General features: G+C 34.1%; 1 protein-coding gene across 5 annotated transcripts in view; it reads right to left on the reverse strand.

The window, feature by feature from the left end:
• Positions 1–15043, reverse strand: part of Trank1 (tetratricopeptide repeat and ankyrin repeat containing 1) — an 85727-nt gene that overhangs the window by 47775 nt on the left and 22909 nt on the right. For all 5 annotated transcript variants that reach the window (XM_046436974.2, XM_046436975.2, XM_046436972.2 and 2 more), the window contains one exon: positions 2317–2487. In XM_046436974.2, the coding sequence (XP_046292930.1) occupies positions 2317–2487 (171 nt within the window). The remainder of the gene's footprint in view (positions 1–2316; positions 2488–15043) is intronic.

Raw genomic sequence — 15043 nt, forward strand, 5'->3', positions numbered from 1 at the left:
GTGGTTATTTTAATTTCTCAAATTGGAAAAACAATTCTGAAACTGACATCATGTACACAAACTCTCAGCACTTCACAATGGTTTGTTAATTATATAACCTCAAGACAAAATCATAATTCCTTAAAACATGAGGTCATTTAAAAACTAAACATAATATGTCATCGCTTGAGAAGAACATCCATTAAAAAAAAAGAGAACTCTGCAAAAACATTTCTCTTTCTTCATTATCATGGCCTCATGGAAAGGACAGATGATATTAAAATAAATAAGTAAAAATTGAAACAAATGGGGAAATTCCAGTGAGGGTGTATTAAATGAAAAGCAGCTTCAACCTCCCCACGTAAACCTTTTCCATACTCTACATCTAATCCCTAGACGTCAGACTGCCTCCCACCTCAACGCTCTCCACCTACAGAGTAGCTTCACCCACTCATTTCAGGGAGGGAATATTTCTGGAGAAACAAATTTAACTATGTACACTATCCACTTAATAAGTATTGATCAAGGTGTTACTTCATTCACAAACATAAATAATACAAAGAACAGAAGATGATTAAGGAAAAGCAACAGCACAAAATAGAACCAAGAAACGGAATCAACTAACCCTAAAAGCAATAATTCAGGGAATAGAAGAGAACATTCTTTAAATAAATAAATACAGATAGATAGAGACAGAGATAGATATACACACATACATACACATGCACACACATATACATTCTTTATATATCTGCATGTATATACAATTAATATTCTTAAATGTAATTCAAGAAGATGTGATAAATGCAAAATAAGAATAAGCTTCTATAATAAGAAACAATAATAAGAAGAAAGAGATTCTTAGAAATTAAAACTATGATTTCCCAAATTCAAAATGTAGCAATGGACAGACTGAGTTATAAAAGGAAAAGCTAAAAGCCAAGTTAAAAATCTGGGGAGAAAATATTAGGGACAAGTTGAAAGACATTTATTATTAATTCAAGAAACTTGGCCATTTAACAGTAGTATCAATAAGAGAAAAGAAACATTGGAGAATAGTAAAATAATAAAAGATAATTTCTCTAAGGTAAGAAAGACAGATTAAAATGTACCAACAGGTGCCAAACAAGAACAATGAATAAGGACCCACATCTTGATACATCTGAAAGAAATTTGAGAACTCAAAAACAGAAAAATTCTAGAAGGAGAAAAATGAGATTAACATCAGACTTCTAATCAGTAGAAATTGGGGATAAAAGGCAATGAAACAATTTCTTCAAAGCTGTAACAAGGTTATATAATGTATTTCATAAATCTAAAGATAGCACAGATTGTTGGACATAAGAAAAAACTGCCATTAAACTTTAACATATCACTGGTTATAAAAACTCATTCTAATTACAAAAATAATAAAATGGAATAAAGTACACGTACTATCAATGAATATAATGCCTATACTCAAACAAATTATTAATCAATATGAGGAAAAAATAAAGACATTTTTAAGAACTTATTAAGTCTACCATCGATGCTGCCCTTGTAAAAACTTATTAAGTAGCTACTCTAGCAGATCAAGAAAGAAACTTATTCAGGTAACAGATAATACATAAGTGCAAGAAACTACAAGAAACATAAAAATACATACATATTTCATTAAACTGGGATGTTTTAAGAGTATCACATGCAAAGAACACAAAGTTTTCAGGACATTTAGTGATTTATTTCTGTGAGTCCAGCCATGCCACTAGTTATAGAAAGGGTAACATTTATATAATACCACCATGCACCCACTGTTCTCATTTTTTAGAATCAATCTATAGATGAAACATGGAAAATTCACAGTTAAGAAATGGAATATAAATGATACAAGTAACCTTATCAGATCAAATTCAACAAGTAGGACCGATATAGTTAAATGCTTCCTCTTATTCAGGAGAGTCTGTCAATAGAGACTAACCCAAGTCAATAAATTCAGAAATAGATATACATTTTAAATTATTGGCAGTAATTTTTTTTCTGAGGAGTAGACTTGATTTTTGTCATCTCCTACTCCGTATGATTTTTTTTTCATTTGTTACCGTGTGAATATGTGGGGGGAAAAAAATCACCAATACTGTTCAAAGGTGGGTCTGGAAAAGTTCCCAGAATGTCATAGATACCCTCTAAATAAGAGTTGTCTCATTCTATCTTTCCAAAAAAAGCATACCAGTTTTCTGAATGTTGGAAAAGAGGGGTCTCACTTAGATCTATGTGTCCCAAGAAGAGATAAACTGATTTGTATCTGATATCACAGAACCAGTTTTATCCCCAAAAAAAGTTAATTTACAGGAGCTGTACCTGATAGGTCCTTAGAACATGTAGCCAGCTTTTCCAAGTGACTGTTGATTTTCTCAATGGCTTTGAAGTTCTTATTCCTCTTCAGGACATCGACAGCAGACCGAGATTGTCGATCCAGCAGAGTGGGGTCTGCCCCAAAGCGCAGGAGCATCTGCACATCCTCTGTTTGTCCTAGGGCAGGCCAAAATGAGAAGGGGGGACTGTCATGGTTCCTTCCATAAGGAGACGTCCCCATGAGTGCTCTTCCTCCCAGTTGCCCAGGACAAAAGAATCAGGCTCCCTCTGTTCAAGGAACCTAAACTGTCAGATTAGAGCAGTCCACCCAACTCCCCAAAGCAAGGAGTCCTGTGTGGAGTGGAAAGGACAATAGCTTTTAAGAGGTTCAGAAGTGCGCTCCTCTCTACCTTTCTCCCCTCTCCTTGGCAACAAGCAAGGAGAGGGGGAATCTGGTTACTAGGCAACAGTTACAGCTGTAAGGATAAGAGCAAGCTGTGACTTCAGTTCTTTATTCCCTAGAGAGGAAACAGAATATTGTTCCAGAAAAAAGAGAAGAACAAGAACAAGAACAAGAAGAAGCCTATCTGGGGATAGAAGAAGAAAGAAGTAGCAATTGCTTTGGCATCGGGGTTTTTTGTTGTCATTGTTTCCACCCTCCCAGCCCCAAACCTCTAGCTGTAGGCTTCATTTGCTGCTCTACTCTATTTGCCAAGCATCAAGGTGTCTCTGTGATCACAATTGCAACAGTTTTCAGAATGGAACAGGTATATCTCTGGAGGTACACAAAGACTTATGTTGGCACAGAGTTAAACAAATCAAAGCCTGACCTCCAACTTCCGTACCTAATCTTTAATAAAACTTATTGCCTGCCAAGGCATCTTTATTCCAAATATCATCCTGCTTATAGTGTTCTCCTTTCTCATCTCCCTAGTCACAACTGCCTATCTTTCACTTTACAAAAACAAATTCATACTTCCTTCCCTTCAAGGATCTTACTGCAGTAGGCAAAATTATAAGGCACCAAGATTCCTGACCCATAATGTAAAAAATACTTTATCCCAGTTATGCAATCAAATATTAATCTAGGTGCTACTGTAATGAGACTCTGAAAATATAATTAAGATCCCAAATCAATTGACCTGAAGATGGGGAGATTATCCAGATCAGCTTGACCTAATCACAAAAGTCCTAAAGGTCAAAGTTCTAGAGCTCAGAAAGAGAAGAGGTCAAAGATTCAAAGTATGAGAGGGATCTGATGCATAAGAAATCCCCAGCTGGTTATGAAGATGCAGGGAACCATAAAACATTTAAATGTATGTGGCCTGTAGAAGCTAAGAGTAGTTTCTATTGTCAGCCATCAAGGAAACATAGGAAGAACTGTCTCTGTCAGTTCAACCAATAAGCTTGAAAGAGAGCCTAGAACTCCAGATGAGAACATAGCTGAGGCTAATAGCTTGATTTCATCCTTGCCAGAAAATGAGCCGAAATAGTCACATCACACCAGACTACTGACCTATAGAACTGTGAGCTAATAAATGGGTATTGTTCTAAGCCACTCTGGTTTTGGTTATGTTGTTACACAGTATAGAAAACTAGTATAATTACTATATTATACTGCCCCAAATGAAGGGACAATTAAAACTGATGCCGAAAAAGCCCTTTTAAAAGGCACTGCAATCCACCCCTATCTACCTCTAAAACTTTATTTTTATGTTTAACAATTATAAAAATGTTTACTATATTTATGCTTTGATTAGCTTTGTGGTAATAATTTTAGTCAAAATTCGATTCAGAAAACATATTTAGCCCTTAGAACCTGACAATCACAGAAATGTTTTAACATTTCAAGTTACATGAGTATTTTTGTTCCAGAAGAATAATACTGGATGATCAATAAGGTACTCCAGCGTAAAATATATTAGGGTAAATTTCTTTTAGAAGAGTAAATGGGAAAGGGATAGGGATGTGGCTCAAGTGGTAGCACGCTCACCTAGCATGCGTGAGGCACTGGGTTCGATTCTTGGCACCACATTAAAAAGAAATAAAGATATTGTGTCCACCTAAAACTAAAAAATAAATATTTTTTTTAAAAAGAAAAGTAAATGGGAAAGATCCAAAAAGAGGAATGCACAGTTGATATTTTTTGCTATTAAAGAGCTTGTCTATAATATTTTAAATAGATATTAGAGGATATAAAATTTCTGTGGCATTTATATTTTATTATATACAAGGAGTAAGATGTTCTATTTTAAAATAGCAACATATATAAAATTCTGAAAATAATTCTTTCTTACAATTATTTAGATTTCCATGCTAAAAATTCCAGATATCAACTTAAAAATACATAAATAGGCACACAGGTTTTCAAAATTATTTTAGGGGATAAAGAAGTAAAATCTGAAGGCCACTGACAAAATTTTCTTTTTAAATTTTTTTTTAGTTGTGATTAGACACAATACCTTTATTTATTTATTTATTTTTATGTGATGCTGAGAATCACACCCAGAATCTCATAAGTACTAGGCAAGCGCTCTACCACTAAGCCACAACCCCAGCCCAGTGACAAAATTTTTTGCCTGTCTAGTATTCATTCCCTTTTTTCCTGAGTGGGTGTGGGGGGGACAGTTTTCCTTTGGAAAAGTGCCTCTTGCTCATTCTCAGCCTACCTGATTTGATGAGACTAAATATCAGATAGACACAAAGACCTGTCACATTCCACCTCCAATCCAACTCCCTGGCCCAAGAGCTAATACCTCACCAGGATCTGGCTAATCAGATCATTCCTCCCTGCTGGTTCTATCCCACCCACCAGCTCAAGGGATGAAGGCCTCACCACCACCTACCTAATCAAATAATTCCATCCTACTGGTTCTATCTCATCATGCCCTTCAGGTGATATCACCTAACCAGGACTTAGCCAATTAGATCAGTCCATCCTTCCAGCCAAGTGATTGGTTCATGTAGGGCATGTGACAAAGTCAGGTCAATTAGACATACTTGTAATATTTTTACTGAACTATTGGAAGGATTTTCCTCTCTTTGGCTGAGTTTGACAAATTGGCAGAAAGTAAGTCTGAAGGTTCTGGTGCTTCAACTGAAAAGGAACTTGACTAACAGTGAACTTAGCACAGAAGAAAGCAGAGGTAAGACAGGTTCTTGAAGACACCATTGCAGCAAGCATCTGAACCAAACTCTGGACTTTTCGTTCATAAGAGTCAATAAATTCCCTTTCTTGCCTAAACTAATTTGAGTATCTTGTTCTAACCAAGCCATACGGAACAAGCTCTTACCCAAATGGAACAAGCTCTTACTTCAATTCTAGAAGATGACCGTTTCTAGGTTTGGGGTCTGCTGCTGCCCAACTCTGCTGATTCCTTGAGACTCTGCTTTCCTGGGATTCTCAAATCACTCTGCTGAAGTGCCAGCAGGGCCATCATAACAACCAGCAGCTACCAAAATACCAACAGAACTAAAGATTTTTAAGGTCCTACTGATGTCATGACTATTTCAAATAGTAGATTTGAAATTTATCTGAGATTAAAGAATGTGAAGAGTTTTTGACTCTACATTATCAAAAAATACCCAATATGAAAATAATCCCATTCACTGTTAGGGCAACATTTCTTGGGTTCAAGTTAGTAATAGCTTTCAAAATCCAAATATACCAACATTCTAATGTTTTAAACATACACAAACTTATGTACATCAAAAATATTTGCAGAAGAAAACATAAGATACTAGTAGTATTCAGGAGATGGAAGAACAGTGTTAGAATAGAGACTCTCAGCATATACCATTCGTATTTTTGATTTTCTAAGGTAATCTATTTAAAATTTATCTAAATAAATAAATAATTTCAAACAAAATTTTCAACTAGGAAATCATTTTATAGATACATTCCTATCAACTCATAAAAATATAAAAAGAATGATCTCTGAGCATTGTTTGCAACAGCAAAATAAACTAAAACACATTTAAATCTTAATTAATAGCATATGGTTGTAACAGTAAATATTATAAGGGGTTATAAACATGACATAGCTATCAAGTTACTATTAGGAAGATAGTCAAGATATATTGTTCAATGAAAAGTATTACTGAATAGAATGTATCATATGTCCACATTTATATTTGAAAAAGGAAAAATTATTTTATAAACACACTGACAAGACTTAAAAAAAAAGTTTGGTAACTGACATTGTGGAAAGGATTAACTTTTTATCACATATCCTTTTTAAGTGTTTGGGGTTTTGTTTGTTTGTTTTTACCAAGTGCTTGAACTTTCTATTTTTTCCTCTAAATATTTTAATTGAGATATAGGTTATATGCTATAAGATTCACCCTTTTAAAGTATATAATTCAACAGGCTTCAGAATATTTATGAAGTTATTCAACCATTACTACTATCAAATTCTAGAACATTTTCATCATTCCAAAAAGAAACCTCATACTTACTAGCAGTCACTCCTTATCTCCCACCAACCCTATATACCAACCCCTGGAAACCACTAATCTAGTTTCTACCTCTAGGGATTTTCTTATTCTGGACATTTCATGTAAATGTGGCCTTCTATGTCTGGTTTCTGTCACTTAGCATTAGATGCTAAGTGAAATAAAAGATTCATCCATATTTCATCCTGTGTTAGTACTTCCTTTTATGACTGAATAATATTCTACTGTATGGATATACTGCATTTTGTTTATCTATTCATCAGTTGATGAAGATTTAGGTATTTTCCACTTTGGGGCTATTTTGAATAATACTGCTATAAATAATCATTTTAGAAGTTGTTCACTTTTACATTTGTCTTAGGTATGTGCTTAGGAGCATATTTTTGGGTCTTATGGTAACTTGAGCTTTTTCAGCAACTGCCACACTGTTTTCAAAGCAGAGGAGCCATTTTTCTAACCACCAGCAAATGAACTTTCTTATTTTTCTATATCATTGTCACAACACGTGTTATTGTCTCTTTTAGCCATCCTAATGTGTATATGAGTGTACTTTAAATTTTTAAACTGGTTTTTAAAGAGGTGATTCAAAGAAGCTTGATGTATTCATCAACAGACAAAAAGATGAGTAGAATAGAAGAGAAAGTCTAGAATTAGTGGCATGTGAAATCACTGAGGTCAAAGACCATTTTTTTTTTAATAAATGGAGGTGAGACAAATAGGAAGTCATTTGGAAAAAGATAAAACTCATCCTTAAATTCCAACAGTTCAGGAATAAATAAAAAGAACCCACACAGGCAGAAAATATATAGAAGAAAATATCAGCAAATTCCTTTGTAATTTTGTTGTGGAGAAAGACTTTTTAACTTTGACTCCAAATCTGGGAAGAATAAAACAAAAGATTGATAAAGTTGATTTCATTGTAATTGTATGACAAAAAAGTCAGAAGATAACTGAAAAACTGGGAGAAAAATACTCATATACCACAAAGGGATGATAAATGGAAGAATTCTTTAAAATCAAGGACAAAGGACAAAAAACATAGAAAAATGGGGAAGAGATTAATATTAATACATAAATATGCTTTTTTACATATTCTTTTTCAAAGAAAAATATTTTAAAAGTTCTCAAATGTATAAATGATCCAACATAATTAGAGAAATGCAAATTAAAATGACACCAAGAGAACAATTCTCATCTATGAGACCAGAAAAAAAAAAGTTAAATGTGACAACAAATTCTGTTGGGAGGGCTGTGGGGAGAGAGTTACTCTCATACATTATTGGTGGTAATGAAATTGGTGCAACTCTCCTACATGAAAACTTTAATATATAATCAAACTATACTACATATGCATGTATTCCTATGAATTCATATGGAGTACATTCCCCAGGATATACTGTTAATGAAAAGCAAAGTGCCCAAGTGTATCTGTACAATGTGACTCTTCACCCAAAAAAGGAAATGTAATAAAATACATATGTATCTGTTCACTGCTGCAAAAGGAAGAAGAAGCCTGAAATTAAAGACAGTTTATTTACAGGGGTGGACAGGTAAGGAGCACAAAGAAGGGGAAATGAGGATGGAGGGAGTAGAGCAGAATGAGGAGGAAGTAACATTTCTCTAAATACATCTTTTGGAAAGGTCAGACTCCCAGAGAGTCTGAATCCCACAGCAATGTTTCACATGCTCTTTACATACCCCAAGTATGAACAAACAAACTAATAAGACTGGGAAAAAACAAAATATAGGACAAACACTGAAAAAAAGAGCCTAAGCAATCTACAAATGACTAACAAAACCACAGTAAAGTGGGTGGGAAAGAACAGTACCTTGACTCACTGTTCAAAGGCTAAAGATAAAAAATAAAATAAGCACAGATGAACATAAAATGACTAAAAAATATAAATCTATACAATAAAAATGTTTCTCACTGAGGTATAAATTAGCAAGCCTGAAATTCACAGAATCAAACAAACAAATAAATACAGAATAGATGAGAGATGTTACAAATTTTTTTTATGTTACAAATTTTAAAAGGTTAGACCATTTGTTTAACTCAAGGTTTTTTATATAAACATATGCAGATAGATTCAGTAATATAGATGTGAGTATCCTAGGTTAGTTTATACACATGTATATTTTAGCTCTAGCTACTGAGAAGTCCTAGAAACAATGACACTCTAATTAGAAATGCCAAACCTATTGGGCTGGGGCTATAGATCAGTGGTAATGTGCTTGTCTCACACGTGTGATGCACTGGATTTGATCCTCGGCACCACATAAAAAAAAAATAAAGATATTGTGTCCATCTACAACTAAACATAAATAAATAAATAGTTATTTAACAAAAAAAAAAAGAAAGAAATGTCACACCTATTACTAGATCTTGTTTTCAATATCATCTCCAAATAGTAACCAGAGATCCCTAGAGAAGTGGAGTGGTTGATTCCAGAGCTGGGACAAGGAAAACTCAAGATGAGCTTGAAGCATTTTATGCTTGTGAGGAAGTGCTCAAAAATAGATGGAGGTTTGATGAAAAAACACAGGGGCTAATCTGAAGGAGTGACTCATAGCTAAAGTTGGAGACATTTAAGCAAAAAAAAAATTGATGCTATTGGATTTTATTCCATATAATAAAATAAATATCCATGAGTTCATACTGACATAATTGAATAAATAAATATATGGGCAGCCAATCTCCATCATTTTGGCTTAGGAACCGAATTCCTCAACAAGACTCCTAAAGCACAGAAGTAAAATCAGGAATCAATAAATGGGATGGAATCAAACTAAAATGCCTCTTAACAGCAAAGGAAGCAATCAAGAAAGTGAAGAGAGAGCCTACAGAATGCAACAAAATGTTTGCCACCTGCACCTCAGATAACTGCATTAATCTCCAGGATATATAAACAACTCAAAAAACTTAACACCAAAAACCCAAATAACCCAATCAATAAAAAGGAACTTAACAGATACTTCACAGAAGAAGAAATACAAATGGTCAACAAATACATGAAAAAATGTTAAACATCTCTACCAATTAGAGAAATGCAAATTAAAACCACATTGAGATTTCATCCCACTCCAGTCAGAATGACAATTATCAATACAAGTAACAATAAACGTTGGCAAGGATGTGGGGGAAAAGGCATACTCACACATTGCTGGTGGGACAGCAAAATGGTACAATCACTCTGGAAAGCAGTATGGAGATTCCTCAGAAAACTTGGAATGGAACTACCATTTGACCCAGTTTTCCCCTTGATTTATACCCAAAGGACATAAAATCAGCATACTATATAGAGACACGGTCACATTAATGTTTATAGCAGCTCAATTCACAAGAGCTAAGCTATGGAACCAACCGAGGTGCCCTTCAGCAGATGAATGGATAAAGAAAATGTAGTATGTATACACAATGGATTGCTGCTCAATCATAAAGAAGAATGAAATTATGGCATTTGCTGGTAAATGGATGGAGCTGGAGACTATCATGCTAAGTGAAATAAGCCAATCTCAAAAAACAAAAAGCTGAATGTTCTCTCTGATATGTGGATGCTAACACATAATATGTGGGTGAAGAATAGAAGGTCGTTGGATTAAACAAAGGGGAATGAGGAAAGGGCTGGGGATGGTAATAAGATAACTTTCCTATGTTCATATATGAATACACATCGGTATAACTCCACATCATGTACAACCACAGGAATAGGAAGGTTTTTTTAAAATTTTTTTATTTGTTCTTTTTAGTTATACATGACAGTAGTATAATGGGAAATTATATTCCATGTATATATAACATGTCAAAATACATTTTACTGTCATGTATAATTAAAAAGAATAAAATTTTAAAAATAAAATAAATATATGAGCAGAAGGAACAGCTCTTAATTACAAGTGAATTCCAAACAAAAAAGATAAAAATCAATATTGAGATTAAAGTAATAACCACTACTGACAAAATCTACCAATGGATACTATAATTGGCCTCAAAACTTTCAAGAAGAAACAGGATTATTTGCATAGTTTTGAAGTATCTCTTCCAAGGTATTCATTAACTAGAATTTGGAAAGCTAGTAACTTTGTAGTGGAGAGACCAAAAGATCACACCTTAACCAAAAAAATCAAGGTTAACCATATAAGACATATTGACAGAATGAATCTCTTGATATGATATACTGAAAACACAAGATAATTCCTATATTCTTACCCAAAATGCATTCTGATCATGAGAAAATATAAAATAATCTCAAACTGATTCACAGTCTACAAAATAACTGACCAATATTCTTCAAAAGGATCGAAGTCATGAAAGACAAGGAAAGACCAAAAAACTGTCACAGATTGGAAGAAACTGTGTAATGTAGGATCCTGGGACAGAAAAGGTGCTTTAGTGAAAAAAACTAGTGAAATTCATATGAGGTCTATATAGATTATATAAATGTTATTTTCTTGATTTTAACAATTAAACTTTGATTATATAACATTGCCATTATAGGAAACTGTGTGAGGGCATAAGAAAATTTTTGCCAAATTTTCTGTAAGTCTCAAATTAGTTCAAAATAAAGTTGTTTTTTTTAATAATACAGTTTCCCTAATCAAAAGTTCTTAAAGGCAAGAGTGAATTTCTGTGGATTTACTGGTCCCAGCTTTTAGGTTCTTTAAGACACTAACAGGACTGCATAGAGGCTTTTTCAGCATTACTGTATTGTCTCCGTGCCAGAAGTGGCAAGATCACCATTAGAAACGGAAATTATATTTGAAAGCCATTAGACTTCTAGGTGATGCATCTGAGAGAGAGATTGATCACACTTTAGAGGCATATGTGGTATCATTTTTTTTTCCTTTTTCTAATTGTTTGAATTTTATACCAATGTTTAAACTTAATTGGGTGTTAGCTTGAGGTGGTTAAAAGGTTGTTTGGGGGGAGGTTTGTTGTTATGGTTTTGCTGTAAAAAGTGTTTCAAATTGTGCTGAAATGTTGCTGAAAAGCGTGGTGCTGGTAACAGTTCAACAATCCGTGGCTGCTCATTCTTGCCTACTTTTTACTCTCCCTCTGAAGCAGGTTAGCATTGAAGGTGGTATGGAGAAGCCTGCATGCGTGTTCAATTCTTTGTTTCTTCTCCTTCCCTTTTCCCCTGCCTCCCCTACCCTCCTTCGCTCACTCAACCTCTTTTGTTCAGTATGTGTAACTTGAAGCTAATTTGTACTACTGGATATCTGACTGGAGCCACAGATACAGAATCTGTATTGTTCTTACTGAAACACAGCATGGAATTAACATTAAACTTAAATAAAACAAACCTAAATTAAAAATGCCAAATATACTGCGCCTCCATCCTTTATACTTCTAAAATAAAATCTGTAGTTCAAACACATTGACAGTATTACATTTGCCTGAATGTGAAAAGATTTCTCCTTTTTTCTTCCATAAATTATTTATCTGTCACCCAAAGATGTATATTTTGGAAAAAGAAATACTGCCTGTAATCTGGTTGTGAAGAACACTAAATAATCTTTTAAGTCAATTAATTACATGTCCTGTCTTCCAAACCAGTTAGCCACCCAGTATGTTGATCATTAAAGTGCAACATGAATATTAAAAAAAAAAAATAGAAAGAGGAAAAGAGTTTAGGAGAAACAGAAGGAAAAAGGAGGAAAAGCAGCCTATAAAAGTTGAGAGGCCTTATTTAGCAGAGGCCATAGAGGCAGCCTGTGTATACATCTATATGGAGACAGAAAGGGCTCTCTTTACTTAACCTTTACTCTCTCAACTTTCAGAGAGCTGGAAAGGTTTCACTATGTATAATAAATAGGCTACAGATGAAAGGATAAAGAAAATGTGATATATATATACATACACACACACAGACACACAATGGAATATGTATACACATATATACACAATGGAATATTATTCAGCATTGAAAGAAAATAAAATCATGGCATTTGCAGGTAAATGGATGGAGTTGAAGAATATAAAGCTAAGTTAAGTTAGCCAATCCCAAAAAAACCAAATGCCAAATGTTTTCTCTGATTTAAGGATGTGGATTCATAATGTGGTTGGGAGGGGAGGGCATAGGAGGATTAGATGAATTCTAGATAGGGCTAAGGGGAGGGAGGGGAAAGGAGGGGGCATAGGGGTAGGAAAGATAGTGGAATGAGATGGACATCATTGCCCTAAGTACATGTATGAAGACATGAATGATGTAACTCTACTTTGTGTACAACCAGAGATATGAAAAATTGTGCTCTATATGTGTAATATGAATTGTAATGCATTCTGTTGTTATATATATATAACAAATTAAAATTTAAAAATTTAAATAAATAAATAGGCTACAATTGGACTGTCAAACAGCACTGAGTGAACAAACATCCACATTATGAATGTTCCAGAAAGATAAGAGAAGGAAAAGACACACAAAATATATTCAACAAAAAAAATTGCTTGAAAAGATACAGGTATACAGGTCCAAGAATCTCAAAGGACTCCCCCAATCCAAAAAAACAAAAAAGTCCTCTTTGAGGCACGTATATAATTAAAAACAAAAAAGGAATTCTGAAAACAGCAAGAGAAAAGTATCAAGTCACTTATGAGGGCATCCCCATTAATCTAACAGCAATTTTCTCAACAGAATAGGACAGTATATGATAAGTCCTGAAAGAAAAACTAGCCAACCAAGAATACCATAACCAGCAAAGCTATCTATCACAAATGAGGAAGAAATAAAGACTTGCTAAGACAAGCAAACACTGGGGGAATTCATCACTATCAGATGGACACCACAAGAAAAATACTTAAGGTCTAGCATGTCCAAGGCCCTGGGTTCAATGGAAGGAAAGAAGGAAGGAAGGAAGGGAGGGAGGGAGGGAAGGAGGAAGGAAGAGAAAAGGAAAGGAAAGGAGGGAGGAAGGGGAGAGAAATGCCCTACATTAGAAGCACAACAATGATAATGACCATAATGAAAACACATAGTAGAACAAAACTCAGTAGTACACAAAACTAAGATACACAAAAGAGAACAAGAAGAAAATCAAACCCTATCAATAAAAATCCCCCTAAACCACAAGATAAATGAGAAAAGCAGAATAAAAGAACAAAAGATATTGCTATGGTTTGGATCTAGGAATGTCCCCCTGAAAAGCTCATGTTTTAGGCAATGCAGTAATGTTCAGAGGTGAAAAGACTGGATTATGAGAGTTGTAATCTCTTCATTGGAGTAATCCACTTGATGGATTAATAATTTGATAGCCAGGCAGTAACTGTAGGCAGGTGGAGCAAGGCTGGAGTAAGTAGGTTACTGGATGTTCCTTAAGGACTATATCTTGTCCTTGGCTCCTTGAGTTCTCACTCTCTCTTCTGCTTCGTGGCTATCATGAACTAAGTAGCTCTCCTCTGCCATTTCCTCCTGTCATATTTCTACAACTATGCTATAGATTTAATGGACCAAATAGAAGTTTGCAGAACATTTCATTCAACAGCTGCAAAATACATTCTTCTTACCAGCACATGGAACATTTGCCATTTTTTAAGGCACAAAACAAGTCTCAACAAATTCAAAAATATAACATAATAGCATGTATCTTCTCTGAACATAAAGGAATAAAACTAGAAATCAAACAAGATTTATTCTCTGACCACATAGGAATAAAACCAGAAATCAAACAAGAAGGCTATGGTTAAAGCTGAGAAGTAGAGCACTTGCCTAGGCATACACTAGGTCCTAGGTTTGATCCCTTGTAACATACACAAACACACACACACACACACACACACACACACAAGAGAAACTTAAGAAATTATAAAAATACATGAAAATTAAACAATATACTCTTAAATAGCTAGTGGGTCAAAGAAGAAAAAAATCAAAGCAAAATTATAAAAGTTCTTAAATGAAAATGAAAACACATATACCAAAATCTATGGGAGATAATAAAAGCAGTATAAACAGGTGATTTGATAGGAATTCCAAACACATTTAAAATAAAAAGAAAAACATAAAGATTAAAAAAAACTGATGATAAAACCCAAGGAACTAGAAAAGCAAGAAAAACCTAATTCAAAATTAGTAGATGGAAAGAAATAACAAAGAGTAGAAATAAGCAAAATAGAATAGAAACTAAAAAGATAAAGATCAACCAAATAAAGAGATGGTTTTTGAAAAGACAAACAAAAGCCAAAACTTTAACTAGACTAACCAAGAATAAAAGAGAAACAATTCAAATAAATAAAATCACAGATTAAAAAAAAAGAGAGACATTATAACTGGTAACC

The sequence above is a fragment of the Marmota monax genome, unplaced genomic scaffold (genome assembly GCF_021218885.2).
Source record: "Marmota monax isolate L192 unplaced genomic scaffold, Marmota_monax_Labrador192_F-V1.1 WCK01_AAM20220418_F8-fsc00021, whole genome shotgun sequence".
Lineage (NCBI taxonomy): Eukaryota > Metazoa > Chordata > Mammalia > Rodentia > Sciuridae > Marmota > Marmota monax.